General features: G+C 35.2%; 1 protein-coding gene and 1 long non-coding RNA gene across 2 annotated transcripts; both read right to left on the bottom strand.

The window, feature by feature from the left end:
- Nucleotides 1-3,282: 3,282 nt before the first annotated feature.
- On the bottom strand, nt 3,283-4,023 carry LOC140152023 (uncharacterized). Its single transcript, XM_072174324.1, has one exon. The coding sequence runs from the start codon at nt 4,021-4,023 to the stop codon at nt 3,283-3,285; it is 741 nt and encodes a 246-aa protein (XP_072030425.1).
- Nucleotides 4,024-4,861: 838 nt separating this feature from the next.
- On the bottom strand, nt 4,862-11,543 carry LOC140151812 (uncharacterized). The gene is made up of 3 exons (XR_011858966.1): nt 11,358-11,543; nt 7,720-7,982; nt 4,862-6,072 (listed from the first exon to the last, which is right to left on the bottom strand). It is a non-coding gene; the product is annotated as an uncharacterized lncRNA (long non-coding RNA).
- Nucleotides 11,544-20,592: the final 9,049 nt, after the last annotated feature.

Here is a 20,592-nt window from a genome sequence, read left to right as displayed (position 1 = left end):
TGTTTTAAATAAATTTTATACATGCATGTCATGAATCAATCATGTTGACTCGACGTACTCACTACTGAGTACTGACTCTACTCTACTGTTGAGTATAAAACAGTGAGCTCGAGAAAACGACTCCATGAAATTACTATACCAATTACTCCGCACACTCACCTTTCTAACGCACTTGGTTTGTCTTGACAGAAACGTAGAGTCGAAAAAAGTGAAGAAAACTACCGATTTTATTACACAAATAATATAATGTTTATCCCCGGTGCAGTGTTTATCAATGTTGCATACAGGCTGTAAGTTACGTATTCTGGGCTGTCACTAGTACTGGGATGCGTGCGCATCACATTCCTTATTTGTAAACCCAGTTTGTGAGCGGGTTAGGGTTCAGCCAATCAGAAAAGACGTACTATGAGGCTGTCGCCAGACGGTTTGTTTAGGGACGGAGGAGCACAAACCGGCTGGTACCGAGACTATGTCTGATCATGCATGTGTGTTTATGGTTCGGATAGCGGTTACTTAGCAACTCTCGTTCCGCCTTGGGTTTATTGAATACACTCTATATAAAGTCATCAATATGTCGTTTCCAGTCCTTGGCTGAACTATTGGGTTCAGCTATTAATTTTTTAATAATTCTGTTAACCCCATAGCATTAAAAACTAGTATTGTGATAAATAAAATAGCTGGATGCGGTATGCAGCTGATTGGGGTGGTTACGGGTCGTTAAAACCACTAACCGCGAAATATGGATATCCAACTAGTTTGCCCCGCAGGGCTACAAAGAACCGCTAACCGCGAAATATGGATATCCAACTAGTTTGCCCCTCGGAGCTTCAAAAAACCACTCACCCCGAAATATGGATATCCAACTAGTTTGCCCCGCAGGGCTACAAAGCACCATTAACCGCGAAATATGGATATCCAACTAGTTCACCTCGCATGGCTACAAAGAACCACTTAGCGCGCAATATTTTTTACCTCAAAAAAGAATTAATATCTACCAAAAACGTTTCAAAACGTAAAAGCGGCCAAAGTTTAAAAATCTTTCCTGTGTGGCTTTTCACCCTTTTTAAACTTGGTCCCATTTATGAAAGTTTCTAAAGACCCATACGAAGTCATCTATAGGCTACTTGTTGGTTTTCTTAGTTGTCAGTGTTTATTTTGTAGAGCAAATGAATTAATGTTCGTGCGTAATTGAAGTTTTTTTCCGTATAGACGTTATAATGTATTTTGTAGCAAATACTCACTTTGTTTAATTCTTCATCGTCATGTGCGATTCTGCGCCTTATGTACAGATGTAGGGCCTATATGTAGCAGGTTGACACACAGTCAATTTGCTAAGTATATATAATACTCTACTACTCTTTATGATCACGCAATATAATAAAACATAAACCTTGAAATGTTTTTGATAATGGTTGCATGTAAAAATTAGGACTCATTCTTCATGTTATTACTACTTTTCTAAATGGGACCAAGTTTAAAAAAGGGTGAAAAGCCACACAGGAAAGATTTTTTAAACTTTGGCCGCTTTTTACGTTTTGAAACGTTTTTTGGTAGATTTCCATATGCGGCAGAGATTGATTTGTCATAAATGTAAAGTGAGGATTCGCCCTTAGTGCCGTAGAATGTATTTATGTCTACAGTATAATATACTGTTATATTCGTTCAGCCATATTGTGCAATATATTGGAGAAATCATATATTATGTTACAGGAAATACACCAAATTTTGTACAGATGAATAATAATAATAATATACTGTTATTATTGGCAACCCGTAGCTACGTAAAGGTAAATATTAAATTTGCAGCAATGTGTTTCCTTGACCTATAGTTATATCCTCTGTAATAATAAAAATTGTGGTAAAAATCATATAAAAAGTATGTTTTTCAACCAAAATATCTTAATTCATATTGAAAATTTTACTCTACATCTGTACAAAATTTAGCTTGATTCGTGACATATTATTGAAATAGTCATATTATTGAAAACGGACAAAAAGCTCTACATCTATACAAAATTTAGTGTATTTCCTGTAAAATAATATATGATTTCTTCAATATATTGCACAATATGGCTGAACAATTGTGATATAGCATGTGTTATGACCCAGCAAACACAAAAACGTTTTAAAAACGTTTTAAATAAGTTATATTTTGGCTTTTGGTTTAGTTAAAAACGTTTTAATAACATTAAAATGTCGGGTTTTATAAAGGTCATGATAACGTTTTAAAACGTTTTGTATGAAAACACACTACAACAATATTTTTTAATGTTTTCAAAAAATGTTATTGTAAACTATTTTTACAAACATTTTTGACAAATATTGTGTCAATACTTAAATAACATTATGTTAAAATGTTTGAACCCAGCAAACACAGAAATGTTCTTAAAATGTTTTTTTCAAAACCTTTTAATAACATTTAAATGTCGGGTTATATAAAGGTCATGAAAACATTTTTAAAACGTTATTGAAAATATTTTGGGCAAACATTTTTCGCAAAATATTTTTTCAACCCCAAAATAACATTCTGTTTAGAATGTTTAGTATCCAGTTTTCAAGAATGTTTTTGGTATGTTATTAAAACGTTTTTATACCCTATATATAACCCGACATTTAAACGTTTTCTGTAAAACATTTTTGTTTGCTGAGCAGTAGATTATCAAATCAGGTTATGAAAACGTTTTATACTCTTAATATACCCTTTATATAACCCGACATTTAAACGTTTTCTGACAACCTTTTATAACCTTTTTCGAATGATGTCGAAAACGTTTTGTGTTTGCTGGGGAGGCCTTTGCGCTGTAAATTACACCTACACTTTTTGTCCGTTTTCAATAATATGACTATTTCAATAATATGTCACGAATCAAGCTATTTCAATGAAAGTAACAGAATAAGTAGGCGACATGTGTGCCATTTTTTAACACGCATTAAAATTAGACACACTGTTGATTATACATCTTTAAAATTTTGTTCAAACGTATTATGGGACACCCTGTATCGCAATATTTATATATTTTATCACATTATAGTTTAAACTGTTGTGTTATTCTATGTCATTGTCTTTACTTAATGCACTATGATGTTTACAAGTAGCACATTTCGACTGATTGATTTATTCGATTTAACTACATAAAACGATTACGATATTACATACATACATACATATTGAGCATTTATAAAGCGCTGCTACATTAAGAGCGTAGCGCTACACACAATATTGAAGGTGGCAAAAGGCCAAAATATATACACCAGCAAAATATATACAGAGCAACAGAACAATTAGGAAGATTTATACAAATGTGTCTTAAGAGCCTTCTTAAAAACAGCAAGTGATGCAGATTCACGGATATTGATCGGTAGACGATTCCACATTCTGGGAGCATTATAGTAGAAGGCCCCGCGCTCAGCAGACTTCAGCAATTTAGATGTATTGTGCTCTGTCAGTCGTGTGGTGTCAGATGCTGAGCGCAGTCCAGCTCTACCAGGTTGATTGAGAGTGATACAAGAGGAGATGTAATTGGGAGCTATATGATTCAGGCATTTGTAAACAAATAAAAGTACTTTAAACACAATTCTTTTTTCCACTGGCAACCAATGCAGTTCTTCCAAACATGGAGTTGCATGATCTTGTTTACGGACTTGACATATCATCTTCGCAGCCCAGTTCTGGATGCGTTGAATACGCTGAATGTCAGTTTTGTTTGACCCTAGGAGCAGCCCATTGCCATAGTCGATTTTAGACAAGATGAGGGCACGGATGACAAGATGGCAAGTATCACGATCAAGACACCTACGGATCCTAGAAAGGTTTCGAAGATGATATGTCAAGCTACAGCAAAGGTTTGTAATATAAGCAGAAAATGACATGGAAGAATCAAATATAATACCTAAATTGCGGATGTTATCAGATGGATTGATTAACATATCACCAACACACAATGACACAGGACCCACAATATGTTTCAGGTGGGACGGAGTGGCTACAAAGAACTCTGTCTTGCTGTCATTGAGTTTAAGCATATTCCTCCTCATATATTGCACAAAATTACTTAAAATGAGGCAGATTTACAACAAAAAGTTCTTAAAATAAAAATAAAAGATTACAATTCCAAACATAATTGTTGTTGAAATAGAATCACCCATGAAAGTCATAAATAATGTACATCAAAATTATTTCTAATGAGGTCCTTGAAAAGGGGCAAAATCGAAAATCGAAAAAACAAGAACAGATTATTTGAAGAAAAATATTAAACATCATAAAAAAAATGAAATTGCTCTATTATTTACACGTGCCTTGAAATATTTGTTAATAGAAAATGACTGATGCCGTTTCCAAAGTCATTACATTTTTGCCAGGTGCTTTTTGATTGCACATTTGAAGTGATTTAAATGTTTCATTTCTTAAATTTCGTCTGGTTTTTTTAGCTGAGTCCTGAATACCACGCGGAAGACGAATCAAGGGCTCTGTAACCCACCTTACCCGGTATTTTTTTGCGAAAGCTGATATCACTTATGACTACAAGCAATATCCTTCTGATATCAAAATTTAGATTTTTTGTTGAAATTCACAATATAATACAAATTAGGCCATAGTGGGGGTGAATGAGTTATTAACGCTGCTGCAAAGCTTGTAATATGTGATGCGATCAAGCAAAATCAGCCGGAACTCGGAAATATTGATTTTGAGATATAGCCATTATTTCCTTTTGTTTCCCTTTGTTTTGGAAAGTCTTTAATTGCTCATATCTTTGGAACTGGTTTTTCAATTTCAATAAGGTTTTCTGCAAAATGCATCTTTGTAAATGCTTTTTATGTGACCGTCCACCACAAACCAGCCGTAAAGTTGGCCCCTGTCAATTTTGTTTTATTTCGTGTTAAAAAATTATATATCATAAGCTATAAAATGGTGTATCATTTGACTTATCCAGTAGCGGGGTTATGGTTTGTTGAACTTTGCTCCTTCAATAACAATGGTACCTAATTTCGGTTCTACATGTGTCTCCTTTTCCACATTGCTGGTAATAAACATCAAACAGTCATAATAACCCCAAAAGTCATTGAGGTTCAAGAATGTCCTCTCATTGTTAGTTGTTGGTTATACATACCTAGACAAAATACAATGCTTTGTAACCCACCACTTCGACAGGATTTAGCCAAAGCAAACAAAGACTATAGCTTTTTAAGAATTCTATAGACATAGGTAAAAGCTTATTATCCTCTTCAATATTGATTGGTGTAAAAGGTGTAGCACCAACTTGAGGTTCCTATGAAAACGACCTTCATGCAAATTTTACAATGGAACTCAGAATACAATTTGCCGACTTTACGGCTCATTCCATGTTTGATATGTACGTCCGTACAATTGTAGTGACATAATGGAGATAGACATAATTATGCTTTTGCCACATCTATAAACAAACATTACTGTTGCTGCAACATATTCTATCAATGCAATGTGTTCGAGACATTAACATTATATCGAATACCATGAATATTAAAGCTTGAACATAAATAGAAATCACCGTATTTTTAGTTGGTTGCTTTTTATACATTTGAATAAATAACTTGTCTTAAAAAATCAATTGTGTAGGGGAATCTACTAGATTGTAGTGTAGTTGATAGAATAAAACTATTCTCAGAACTATTTTGCTTGTGCTTTGTCTGTTCTTTGAGAATTTGCGTTATTAAAATGTTTGTAAAACAAATTTGAGTGCAAATATATTTGTTTGCTATATAAGAGAAGATGGGGTTCCCATATCCACCAGTAAACCTGATGGATACATTCAAGTGGGCGTATTGAATTGAACGGGTGCTAAACTTGAGTATTTGACGGAGAATAACATAATGTCAATATGACAGCGTAATGTAGGTCCAGTTAAGTTCATATTCCGAAAACAGCGCCGTATGTAGCCATTAACGTATTCTACAGCCCAGCAACTCAAATCTTAGGTTCCATTATCCGGCGTCCGCTGGTCTTATCAGGAATGTGATGCGAATAACTTGTGCAAAAACCAATTCAGGAAAGATTATGGTTGCATTCGAGATATCATCAATAATTGCATCAAATATCTGTAGCGATAAAAGGAAACAAATATCAAATAATGCGGTGCTAGGACTCTAAAAAATTAGTTCTTCCTAGCCAATCAATTTTGTCAAACGTAACACCATTATGAATACCTTTTGCAATATGTCTTATTAGGTGCATTTTGTTTCGTTTAAATTGTTTTATAAGGCTTAAAACCTTTCTTTTATCCGACTTAAGTTGGTACTACACTCCCTAATAAATTTTGTGACAAATTTTGCATTTTTTCTCAAAAAATTACTACACACTGGTAACAAAACTTATGTATATTATAGAAGCCCTGGAATTTCAGGGATTCAAGACAAGTGGTTCATTATATATGTTAAGAAATGAGGTAGCCTACATTCTAGCGGTATCTCTTTTCTTATCGTAAATAACGACACCGCTTGTATTGAGTCACTGAAATTCCAGTGTAGTAACTGGATCCCTTCCCCTGTAATATACTTAACTTTTAAGTAAAATGCAAAAATAGTCACAAATTTATCAAAGGGTGTAGTAGCACTTTATTTAGAAATATTAGATATACGTGTTACCTTCCGGAACAGATCCGCAAATTACCCACTTTTGCTCAAATCCGCCAATCACTCACCCTGGCTCAATTGAAATCGCAGCTAAAAACCCGCCTGTACAGCTTTCCTTGTGTAACTTTTGTCATGTTGTTTGCATGTTATCTTTTGATCTTGCAATGTAATGAGTACTCTTTATTGTCGCTTTTATCATTTGCTTGTAGCGCATTGAGATTAGAGAGATTGCGATTTCCAAACGTAGGTATCGGACGTACGTTAATCTATTGAAAACCACTCTCCTGTATCGAAGCGAGGTCACGTATTTAGCCACTTTTGAAGACTTTTCACGTGCGAAATCAACGTAGATACATCGTTGAAAATGCACAAAATTTGTCTATTTCACAATAATGTTAAAGACAGTCAAGGATAATGAACATACGAAGGAAAGTCTAATTATTATTATGATCCTTTTTGTTTGTAACAAATCATTATAATAAAGATGCAGCGATGTGTTAAAAATTGACTAAATTTATACGCGATGTCCATACGCAGAGATTGCCCATTGAAATGTGTGTGATACTTTGCATAACAAATGACATTGCGATTTCATTTTGGATTCCGCAGGTGCTACGTTGAAATATGATGATTTTACCTAATGTCGAAGTTCATGCAAGGCGCCTAATTTTCAGGACGATATAGTCATGATATATTGATTGAGTGATCTTTGTTTGGGGGCCAACTATAATATTTGGGGAGCACAAAAATACAAAGCGTGCTGTTTGAATTAGGCAGAGACTCAGTAGCCTGCGTTAACCATTATTATGCCCTCTATTGACCTAGATCAGATATTATAGCAGCTTATAGTCTTTGTTCCAGGCGTCTTCTTCTCCTTCGTGACGAATGAGCACAATCTAGTTTGGAACCGAGACTAGCAATATTTAACACCGTATTAACGTACGTAAAAACGTACGTTAAAACGTACGGTCCACGTGCTGCGTATAGAACATCGCAATTTCTCTAATAATACGTTCTGTGCGGTTGGGATGTGTTTGTTGATGTGGGTGCGTATTGGTGGTTGTATGGGGTGGTGTGGTGTGTTGAGTGTTGGGTCAGATGAAGAATTCTTACCAGATTCGCAATATTTCCATTTCCCATTCCTACCAAAACCCGTAGCTATGCCAACATACTTCACGTTCACATTGCAACTGTAGTTTAGACTTATAAATGGCGCTTGTGCAACTTGACCGACTCCAGGAAGTTGTTACCAAACTGGATGAAAAATTCTCTAGCCTCGGTTAGACTCAGAATAGAGGGCGAATGAACTTTCTGTTCCCAGTCAGTATTTGAGTTACACAGAAATGCCGAGTTTTGATTGTTCCACCCACCTATAACTTCAATAAAGACACAAAACGAGGTATATATTTAGTAATTAACAGTATTTATCTAAATTAATTAATTAATTAATTTATTTATTTATTTATTTATTTATTTATTTATTTATTTATTTATTTATTTATTTATTTATTTATTTATTTATTTATTAATTAATTAATTAATTAATTAATTTATTTATCTATTTATTATTTATTTATATATTTACAATATTAGATTAGTACACTACTGCTTTGCTATGTTGTGCTACTAAAGGTTTCACGTCAGCATTCATTGAAGTATTTAAGTATTGAACACTCTTCTGTCTGTTAATGATAAATGCAACTGTATCATTTTATTTATTTATTTATTTATTTATTTATTTATTTATTTATTTATTTATTTATTTATTTATTTATTTATTTATTTATTTATTATTGTGAGAAATTTGATGATGTATATACAAGTTGAGGTTGTCGTACCTTTTTACTTTGGTTTATTTATTATTATTTAGTTCCCGTATCAATTTTCTTTGTAGTTGAGTTGCCTGATGAAGACATAGTCGAAAGCTAGCAATTATCAATATCAATAAAGTTACTGCTACGTCTGTCATATCACATTTCTCCCGTGTATTTATTTATTTATTTATTTATTTATTTATTTATTTATTTATTTATTTATTTATTTATTTATTTATTTATTTATTTATTTATTTATTTATTTATTTATTTATTTATTTATAGCAATTCAGTAACGAAGCGAGGCAATAATGCAGTATACTAAGTAAATGGTTGTCAAAATACACCAAACATGAAATAAAAATACACCAAACAAGAATTACAAACAACGGAAGACAAAAAGTGGGAAAACTGACAAAAACAAATGAGATGGAAGAGAAGATAGTGTAGAGATCTGGCAGCATACTAAAAGGTAGTCAGGATAGGAAATAGTGTCCTACCCCTACAAGGTAGCCAAGGAAATGTTTAATAAAATGATGCATTCCTTTGGTCCACTTGTACTGTGCGCTACAAAATTTTGACCCCCTATATAAGATATAACTCATCATTATACGAATTCCACTAATTTCACCTCTGCTCATAAAATTCTGAGTTCTGCATCCTTACTGATCCGTAATTGCTAACATGCAATTTCCTGCAACGAAAAATCTGTTCAAACTGGGTTTTTTTTTCAAATTCTTAAAAACTATCCTTCTGAAAGTATAGTGAAAAAATTAACAAAAAAGGATTTAAATTACAAATGTGGCATCGGTTTAAGTCAATACAGGGTGAGTCAAAAAAGTGCAATAGAGAAAAGAATCCATTTTTTAAATATAAGAACCGAGTTGAACTTTTTAGGTTTTTAAACATTTAATATATGATATATCCATCAGTGACCTTGTGTGAAGAAATCAAGGAATTAGCATTTACCATTTTGTTTATATGACACATTTTATAGCGATACTCAATTTTAATGTTTGTCCAAGAGACATCGAAAATTTGAATGTCAACCCACTCTGTGTAAGGTAGATTTGGAACAACTGCCATTTTCTTAACCTCATTGGCATTGAAATAAAATGAAGGACCCAAAGTGTTATTGCCTTTGGTCTTGTTTAAGGAGAAGAAACATTATTTGTTGTTATTTTCATTTTACCTTTAGTTTTAAAGATGTTTATTCTCTATCAAAAACATACAAATTTGTAGGCAGGTTTTTCAAATGTCAAAACGAAATGCGCGCAATTTGACGTGGACTGAATTACAAAATATTAAGTTGGACATATTGGGATTTAAAAAAACTGGAGTTGGAGTCGACTTAAAGTAATGTTAGAAAGTTTGTTTGAAGAGAAAAAAGATTAAAATAACGCAAAAATCAACCTTGTTTAGGTTAAAGTCAGTGTCAGAGCTGGTGCCTTTACCGTGCATTGTGTGCTCTCATTCAAAATACATGGTACCTCGTGGACAAATAACGAAATTGTGTATCGCAGCAAAAGGACTCATAAAAATTAAACGGTAGCCGCGATTCACTTTATATTTTCACAGAAGGTGACTATTAAGTGGGGCATTTATAGAATATTTCAATAATGGGAAAGTTCGACTTGGTTCTTGCATAAATATCGATTCTTTGCTCTATTGCACTTTTTTTTTACTCACCCTGTATAATATGACGTGCTCTTCGACATAGTTCATTGATAAGTCACATTTTGGTTTTAAGTAAGATATTGATGGTAATTCTGATGGTTAGTGTTCTTGTTTAATTTAATGGGCTTTGGTTTGACTCACTGTGGAAGTCAATGGTAGCACTCTACGTTTTGAGTCGATCATGTGCGGCGCCTCCTGTGTCTTTGTGCAATTGTGGGATGTCCGATGGCTTTCGCAGTGAATCACACCAAGGTTTATTTTCTACTAGTAACATTTTGCTGTGCTAAGTTTTTGTAATAAATATAATTTTATGTACTCTTGCAATCTATTTATATATAAATGCAATTTGATCGATTTTGTTGTACCTATATTTTATGATTCGTTTAATTTTAAATTGTGATCCAATGTACATGTATAGTCTGCGCGGGAAGTGACGTGGCTGTTATGGATGCGCCGGTGGCTTCGGAGCTAGTATTTGCTTTCGGAATGTTTCGGCGTGGAGAGGGGGGTGGTTTATTTGCGCGCGTTTTGGTGCCCCATTTGTCGGATGTCGTTCAATATTGACAGCGTAGTAGTGCTTTTGGGGAGAGGTGCCTGGGTTTGAAGGTTGCAGTTAACATCGTTCAATGGATGTTGTGCCGGTGATGTGGTGCGTGGGGCCCGCCGTTGTCTAAGTCGCGCTTGCTTAGATTCCATACGGATAGCGGCAGCTTTTGAGTTCGGGTATTTTTCTATCGAGGCGTTGATGTTGAGCCGAGTTGGATAGATTGGGCGTCGGAGTGCGCGTGGGTGGATCGTCCTTCCTTTTTATGTTGGGACATTGTGGGAGCGAATATTTGGTTCTGGAGCTATGGGCGTATTTGTGGCAGCTGCGTTGTTTTTTGTGCAGACTTTATTTTATTGATATGCATGCAATTTACAAAAGTGCAATTTATACAGTTTTTCATGGTATTTTAAGTGCTTTGTAATTTAAGAAAGGAAATTTTATTTTTCAATATTTGTATATTTTTTTATAACTTTGTATCTCTGTGTATTTTAATATGTAAAGAGGGCCCCAGTGGAAAGCAGTGCTTTGTTCACTGATCTGGGCTACCCTCTATAAAGATGCCGTTAATAATAAAAAAATTTAAAAAAATACACCCACACCATAATCAACAAATGCGTCGCCATACCGGACCGTAATGTGACATCAATGATTAAACAGGGCTCGTATATCTATGTCTAGAACCAGTTCTTGTTACAAGTTTCAATACAACCTACCCAGTTTGGGAACCCCAATTTCACCCAGATTGTCATTAGCAGTACCGGCATTTGTCGATGATAAAGTAATGTAAGCATCGCTGATTCCTTGATAGAGACGGTGAATCTGGTGGTACCATCAGGAAGTTGGGGCCAAGGATATTGAAAATGCGAGTTCTGTATCCTTGTATATCCGTAACTTCTCGTGCTTTGAGTATGGCAAATAACTGAAACAAAATTTAAAATAAAAAAATGTACAATGATTTCCCTTATACTAAGTCAGTGTATTAACCACACTCTTTGCATCTAATAGTATCGTTGAACAGTCTACTTCGGTTATATTTATAATTGCGGTTTTATAAATACGCACGCGACCACCTCCACGCTGCCATAACAGCTTGAAGATAGGAAGTCTCGAAGTGACCTTCTACATAGCGGGGTTGTCGTCCTACTACTGAGCAGCAAACTTGTCTATTTTGTTCAATTTTGTGATTATATTGTAAATGTTTTCGTCGTAGAATAGTTTTTTTCCGTCGACATTATATTAAAAATTCGGAATCCTCCCATGTGTAATAATTTTGCTATTCAATAATACTTGAATTTTATGATATTTGTCTACAGAGTTCCTATGCTTTGCTGTATAGTGGTTAATGCATGAGGATTTGGTCACGCTTCCTGGTCTTGGTATGTCGTGCCCATGAGTCACGTGCGCATTTATAAAAGCGCATTTATAAATATAACAGAAGTACACTGTTGAAGATTGTTTTTGTTTTTCTCAATAACTTCTCAATTATAACAAAGTTTAACAAATAAAAAAATAAAAAATCTTTTACATTACAAAACTTCCTGGAGAATGATGTCATATCCACTACATTCTCGACAATTCCCCATCCATAAATAGTCCTGAATGTTTTTACTTTGATTACATGAAAAAGGGATTTCGAACTTTAAATTGTTAACAAAGATAAATGATCAAATTAAATTACTCCTGGCACATCACAGTACGCGTAGGAACGCCTGTACGTCTCAATGCGTATGGAATATCACAATATTTCTATATTTTAATCACTTATTTCTACCACTACGCCAAAAAATAGATCCACATTAAGAGTGATATAGTTGACATGTCTGGTCTATATTGTTTATGCTAAATAAAGTAGGCAAAGTATAGGACTTTATTAATAATTCCTGTTACTTCTGACGAGTTGATATTGATATAGATATTAATCCGCGATGTTATAAGGCCCGCCGATTTCGAGCTGATCAAACTGTAGTATCCCACGGTCCCACCTACGTTTTACCGGCTTTCTTTTACCGACATCCGTTGCCACAGCCTTTGCGTAATGCACACGGACAACTAATACAGTGTGGACCAAAAACAACTATGCCCAATTTCAATGGTTAATATCTCAAAGTTGAAAAGTCTGTTCAAACTGTTGTTGCAAATTCTTAAAAACCACACTTGTAAGAGTATTTAGTGAAAAACGAAAAATAATTTAAATTACAAATGTGGCGTCAGTTTTAAGTCAAAGGGTCAAAATTAAGTATCCTAAACACCAAAATGTCATGTTATATTAATAGCCAAGTTTGATGCATTGTTACCTGAATCAGTGATGGTGCCGCTTGTTGATCCGGGTTCAGTGCTTCCTGATCCATGTTTAATGCTGAACGAATTTGCAGTAGTAGTTGATGAACTGGATTGAAAATCTGTTGATCCAATTGAAACACTCAAAGGATCTGGAATATAGGTTGATATATCAGTATTTAAAGAAATCAAAGACGTTTTGAAATGCAAATTATAGTGGATGATAAAATAAAAAAAGTGCGTCAAAAATGGTTCAAAAACACGTACCATGGTTTTTTTTAACGCGTGCATCTACAAACCCACGCCGAATATTATTGCTTTATCCTTGTTTGTATTGTGCTACTAACCGATCAACGAAATAATGTCACCATTTATCAAAACCAAATGCAGTACCACTTAGATTTAAGAATTTTTTTTTGGGGGGGGTGACATTTTGGTGAATGACAAGAACTGATTCGTTATGATATCTTGATTGTGCAACATTATTTTGGATATCTAAGTAACTACTTTATTTTTAACTTTGCCATTCGTTATCCAACTTCCACTCGTTATCCCACTTCAACTTCACTCGAAATTGAGTCGTATACTATTGCAAAAAAACGCGCGGTTTTTAGCCATCGTTACGTCCTAAATTCCAAACCGACAAGTTTGTTTATTCTAGTAGCCTAAAGTACGGACGCGATTGAAGTCACCTTATAGCATCAAATATGATTAGATAGTCGCTTTGAGATCAAAACACTACGTATGTTTATGCGTGGTCGGACGACTAAAGGACTGGTCTATAGTCTTTTTTGAGAAAAATTGGGTTCGAGTCCCCGTGTGGTTGAATTTCTTTCTTTTTATTAGATTGTTTGCTTTTTCATAATACAAAAGATATCAAGGATAATCAAAAACGTAAAAGATCTGGAGTAGAGCGTTGGTCTCGGTCACAGCCAGCTAGACGAATGAGCACAATCCAGTTTGGAACCGAGACTAGCGGTACGTACGCACGTATGAACGCCTGTACGGCTCAAGGCGTATGGAAAATAGCAATCTCTCTAGTATCACACTGTCCCACCTTTTCCAAATTTAATAACTAATAGAACAGCGTCAATAGTAAGATGTAGAAAATCCTCAACATTAACATGAGCAAGGACAAAATATTAAATGACAAAACTTTTACCTGATGCAACCAAATATGGTACAGTATTTTCTGAATCATTGATGGTGACGCTTGTTGATCCGGGCTTAGTGCTTTCTGGTCCATGTTTAATGCTCAATGAATTGATAGTAGTTGTTGATAAAATAGACTGAATATTAGTTAATCCACTTGTAACACTCGAAGGATCTGGAATATAGGTTGGTAAACTGGGTTTGTTATTAATAGTCTTTAAGGGCTCTGCTAGGGTCGAACTTAAAGTACAGGTAAGGGACCGTTCATAAATACTTTGGTGGGGGGACTGGGCAAAGTGTGGGGGACACAAAAGTTTTGAGTTCCACAAAGGGGGGGACCAAAAGTTTTGGTTACTAAAGGAGGGGGGTCAAAAAAGTTTTAAACAAGAAAATACCCAAAGAACAAGAGCATACAAAATTTTTGCGCGCTACGCGCGCATATGTACCAATAAAGCCCTTTTTACCCCGATTATGGCCAAAAACAGTGAAAAAGACATTTTTTGGCGCGCTACACGCGCTCATTACCAGTATCCCATTACTTTTTGGAATCCCACTGATAATAGCGGGTCAAAATGATGCAACCAGCATTTTTTTTTTGTCTTTGCCCCGAAATTTATATTTTCCCCCTTGACCAAGAAAGCTGGCTACGCCCCTGATAAACAAGTCTTAAGTATTAAAAATCTTGAGTATGTGCCCAGATGTTGCTCTCAACTTCCAGTGGCATAGAGACGGGGGGCAGGTTGGGACATGCGCCACTCTTAGGGGGCGCCGAATTGACCAATTCAGCCTCGATTCTGCGCCCCTCTAAGCGATGAAAGTTAAAATTTTTCGCGCGCTTCGCGCGCATTTCAGAACAAAATCATTTGAAATTTCAATTTAAGATCGATATTCAACTTCATTATAACCAAAATTAATTAGTGGTAGGCCCTATTTGTGCTCCGCGCGCAATAATTATTTCAAGAATCGGGAGCGACACCTATCCTTAGCCCTGGGTGCCACAAGCCCTAGAAAACGTCACCGACATTTCCCTTTCTTATGTTACTTTTATTTAGTTAATTATTGGGTATAAGAATGAAACAGGTATTTTCAAAAAATTAGAATGCATAAATTGAAATTAAACTTCATACAAATCACAGCATGTGAAAAACACCTTCAACTTTCATGTTAGGAAACAGGCCTATTATAAATAAATGTATATAAACAATTGTGACTGAGTTTGTACAAATGGAGTAGCACCCTCCCCAGACTGTTGGGGGGGGTCAAAAAAGTTGTGTCTGTCTAAAGAGGGGGGTCAAAAAGTTTTAGGTTCTCTGGAGGGGGGGTCAAAAAAGTTTTGACTCCAAAAATTTCCAAGTGCCCAGCCCCCCCCCCCCACCAAAGTATTTATGAACGGTCCCTAACTAGAGAGAGAGAGAGAGAGAGAGAGAGAGAGAGAGAGAGAGAGAGAGAGAGAGAGAGAGAGAGAGATAGAGAGAGAGAGAGAGAGAGAGAGAGAGAGAGAGAGAGAGAGAGAGAGAGAGAGAGAGAGAGAGAGAGAGAGAGAGAGAGAGAGAGAGAGAGAGAGAGAGAGAGAGAGAGAGAGAGAGAGAGAGAGAGAGAGAGAGAGAGAGAGCTACCCCAAATCACAGCGCCAGGTAACGACCGATCCGCCGAGTGCGAATGTGTATTTATTTTGGAAGGTTATTTGTTTTACAGTTTGGTGATATTTCAAGAAAGCGACATGCCAAAGACAAAATCTTTGGGCACATAGTTTATTGTTAATACATCTCTTTTCCGCATACATACGTTAGCATTCGTTTTGGTGATTTACTAATATTATATATTTTGTAACTGTATTTTGGCGTTTTCAACCCAGCAAACACAAAAACGTTTTAAAAACGTTTTAAATAAGTTATATTTTGGCTTTTGGTTTAGGTTAAAACGTTTTAATAACATTAAAATGTCGGGTTATATAAAGGTCATGATAACGTTTTAAAACGTTTTGTATGTAAACACAATACAACAACATTTTTAAATGTTTTCAAAAAATGTTATTATAAACTATTGTTGCAAACATTTTTCCCAAATATTGTGTCAATACTTAAAGGCCCATTCAGTGATTTGCTCATCCGGACGATCGTAAAAATCATCAAAATTCAGATTTTGGTACCTTTGTAATTGGCATAGATGTGCTAACATAGCCTGCTAGTGGTTCGGTCGAAAGCCGTGTATTTTAGACAAAATAAAGCATTTGCATGATTCTGGACTTTTGATACTGACAGTACAAAAAGTCCGACTCGAGATCGAAAGAAGCTCACTCTCCACGTACCAACACGCGTTGCGTATTGTTTCTACTACTTATTACATCAGTAGCTACTATTTTAAACAAAATACACAATTTTAACTGTTTTTCATATTTGAATTGACCGTTAGTTTGCCTCGGTGACCTTTAATTGCTTATTTTGTTTTCTACTACAAAATTGTAGCTTAAAAGCGTCTGTTTTAAACTCGATTTTCTCAGAGTTGAAGTAGAAAACCTTTCTAAAACTTCTGTTTTTTGACTAATTTGTCGATGTATTCAGGGGAAAAGTGGTTTAATGAAATTCTGTAGACTTATTCTTTATTTCTAAGCAACTCTGACAAATTTCCATTTTTTTTATTGTTCCTGTGAAATCACTGAAAGGGCCTTTAAATAACATTATGTTAAACTATTTGAACCCAGCAAACACAAAAATGTTCTTAAAATGTTTTTTTCAAAACCTTTTAATAACATTTAAATGTCGGGTTATATGAAGGTCATGAAAACGTTTTTAAAACGTTATTGCAAATATTTTGGGCAAACATTTTTCGCAAAATATTTTATCAACCACAAAATAACATTCTGTTTAGAATGTTTTGTATCAAGTTTTCAAGAATGTTTTTGGAATGTTATTAAAACGTTTTTATACCCTTTATATAACCCGACATTTAAACGTTTTCTGTAAAACATTTTTGTTTGCTGAGCAGTAAAAAAAAAAAAAATGTTTTTTAAGGTTATGAAAACGTTTTATACTCTTAATATACCCTTTATATAACCCGACATTTAAACGTTTTCTGACAACCTTTTATAACCTTTTGCGAATGATGTCGAAAACGTTTTGTGTTTGCTGGGAATGCGTTTAATGCTTTCCGTGAAATTAACGCTGATATCTGGACATGTTCCTTTTAGAATTTCTGTCTGATGGTCGGCTATTGCAAACAACAGAATGCGGATAGGCTCTCCATAACTGTCGTATTCCTCTCGGTGGGTCGGTTATAATATAATTACTTTGAATTCATTGTAACAACATCAAAATTTACCTGTGAATATAGGGTTTGTGGCTGCGTTCGGAAAAGCTGAAGACCTGAGTGCAAGAAGACCGTAAGTCCACTTGCCCTCAACATGTATACACTAAAGTTGCGTATAGTTTTGTATAGTTTAGTAATGTTTTCTACATGTTCAGGGGCCAAAACAAATCTTTCACAACCTTTCATGATGTTTTGGCCCCTGGAACATGTATTTTAATACTAAAGTTACGTATAGTTTCTTAGGGTTTTATAATGTTTAAAATTAAACTAAAACCCTAAGAAACTATACGTAACTTTAGTGTATACATGTTGAGGGGCCAAGTGGACTTACGGTCTTCTTGCGCTCAGGTCTTCAACTGTAGTCTGCTGGATCTAGATCTGGATTGGTGTATTTGTTTTTTGATTAATTAATTAAATAATTAATTAATTAATACAATGATTATTGATGTTCGTGCGTAGAGTGCATAATGCAGATTTTGTTGATATTGATCAATGTATAAGCCGTACTACAGACATCCTCCCTCTGGAATCCAAACCACGTTCTCGCCGTCTTAACACTCCTTAAGATTGGGAATAATGTGGTCTCCCGTAATTCATGATATTTTCTATTGTTAGCAGTGACCCCATTTGCATAATATGCAAAGACGTTTTCCGGGTAAGTTGAGCTTTCCTCCAACGAGTGCGGACTGCTCGCTTTATTCTAGTTTGGTTTCCACAGGCATTGCAAAAAGCAAGGTTTAACCAAATTAATTTGCTGAGAACTGAGTAAAGGAAAGTAGACTGCCCCGGATATTCGTCTCAGACGGGTTTTATTATCTCGAGAAAGTAGCATGATAAGAATGTGAACTCAATCATGTCCATGGGAATTCCAACATATTGAATTGTCATTCAATTAATAGACTGGTCTAAGTTTTTTCCAGTAAAAGACGAACATTATGTGACTACTTGCGTGTATTACTCAAAAACTTACTTCCCATCAATAACAAAAGATAAATGTGAGGATTTTATTTCGCGTATCAGCGATATACAGAATTATGCCCTTTTCACTCAGAACGGTGGTCACAGCTTCTTTTGTTATGCATAGTTGCGGAAAAAGTCGATCGATACATGTTGAAACCAGCACAATTCAGAGATACACCTTTTTGCTATGAAATTAATTTTCTCGGTCAAATATAAAGATTGTTTTTCCTTCAGTAATGTCAGTTAAAAACACAGTGCTTGGATATACATATATATATTTTTTTTTTAAAGGGTAAGATTTTTTTTTTTTTATAGGCCTTAAATTTATCGGAATTCATGTTTTTGCATTTCAAACTAATATAATTCGCTTAAGAAAGATATTTCCCATCTCTGTAAGGCACATCATGTGGGTCTATATTTATTATAGATTTGTCAGAATATCCGTTTTGATTTCACCGTTTTCCACTTGCGACTGCCAAAATGTCCAACCAGTACTTCATTGCTAAGCAGAAATAATCGATATTTCTGTTGTGGCTTGCAAAATCATCCACCCATGGGTACATTGAGAAATGGTGCAACCAAAACCGAAATTTGAAGTTGGTAAATATCTTTCGTGAGCGAATTATGTTACTTTGAAAAGCAAAAACGATGACCCCCAGAAAATGCTCGCGGGGCAAAGTGAAGCTTGTGAAAATCGAAAATCTTACACAACATGCTTAAATTTCACACCTAAGATTAACAGGGTTTGAAAAAAACCCTCAATACCAAGCATTATAGTTTTCTTCTGACAATTACCGAAGAAATGAAAATTATTGCTTTTCATTTGACCGAGAAAACTAAATATGAAGTGAAAAGGTGTAACAAAAGTTTTTGCTTATTTCAACACTGAATTCGATCGTTTCAAGCGCCTAATTAAGTGACTGAGTGGGTCTTGTTTAACAATATGCATCGGAAGACTAGCTTTCTGCCTGTTTTGGATACTTGCTGACAATTTCTTACCTGTCGGATAAGTCTTCCACACAATGACGCATACAAGTGCAACAAGCCAAATCGATACAATAATGACTTTGAAGATGCTTCGACACTGGTTGGAACTTGCAGCGATGAATTCCGGTATTATACCATTGCTGTTTTGTACACGCTTGAAAGTATCTGTATTCAACAAGGAGGTTATATTAACACGGAGATTCAATAGTTACATAACGCATTGTTCCTTTGATGCCGAATTGATTTGCCGACAAGCTATTTATAAAGTGGTACCTTTTGTTACGGACAACATGGTTCCGCTATTACCTGAGAGCTGTCAGTAGGTGATCAAAAGAAAGTCATGTGAAAGCGCCCACTTGAAAAAACGGTATATTATGCAGTTATGTCTACAACAGAATTCACCACGACCTTTCCAGCACCTAAACCCCATTAAACCAAGATAAAACTCAATGAAAACTGCTTAACTATATGAAGAGCTTGTTTAAGTTAAGTCCATAACCACGTGTTTTTCATTTACCAATGTGTGATACAATCACAATTACTTTGACAAGTTTGACATTAGCAACAATGAGTTGTACCATCAACGAGCTTATATTTACAACAACAATGCTGCATAACAATATGCAGACTTTTGTTCTCATTTGGGAAACAAAGCCCTCACACAGTATTGTTACTGTGCATCCATCCACTGTTTGCTTTGTAATGGTGCATCCAAGTAGAGTGCTTTCACTGCACATATTTTATCTTGGACAATCAATATTCATTGATTGCTCTACACAGTCGGAATCCCATATTTGTGAGGGCTCGAGAACAAGCTTCCCCGAATCGCATGTCAATCATATTAGATAATCATAGAAAGCAAGAACTGAAGTTTATTTAGAGTTTCTATGGCGGAAATCGATCAAACCGATGGCACCCATTCGAAGTTCGAGCTCTCGCATTCATTGAAATTCTGTGAACATGTAAGCGTACGTTCAATATTTTAAAACTCATAGCTCGACCAATTAATATGGGCTCAATCAATTCAATTTTATATCAAACTTGCCGATTCGATTAGAATGCGATTTTTCTAAAATAGATCCAGTCTAATTTGAGGGTATGTCAGAACAAAAATATTGGAAAACAGCAAAAGAAATGTGAAACTAACCTTTAAAAGCAAAACACACATAGTAGATAACTCTGTCAAACATATCCCCAGCCCTACACATCCCCACCACACCACACATACACCCCCCCCCCCACACACACACACCCCTCCCACATTCT

The sequence above is a fragment of the Amphiura filiformis genome, chromosome 5, assembly GCF_039555335.1.
Source record: "Amphiura filiformis chromosome 5, Afil_fr2py, whole genome shotgun sequence".
Classification (NCBI taxonomy): Eukaryota; Metazoa; Echinodermata; class Ophiuroidea; order Amphilepidida; family Amphiuridae; genus Amphiura; species Amphiura filiformis.
The sequence above is the reverse complement of the archived record's forward strand: the minus strand, read 5'-3'. Positions and strand labels throughout refer to the sequence as shown.

Excerpts from the sequence above, each read along its gene's own strand:
- LOC140152023 (XM_072174324.1), bottom strand. The coding sequence starts at position 4,023 with ATGCTTAAACTCAATGACAGCAAGACAGAGTTCTTTGTAGCCACTCCG.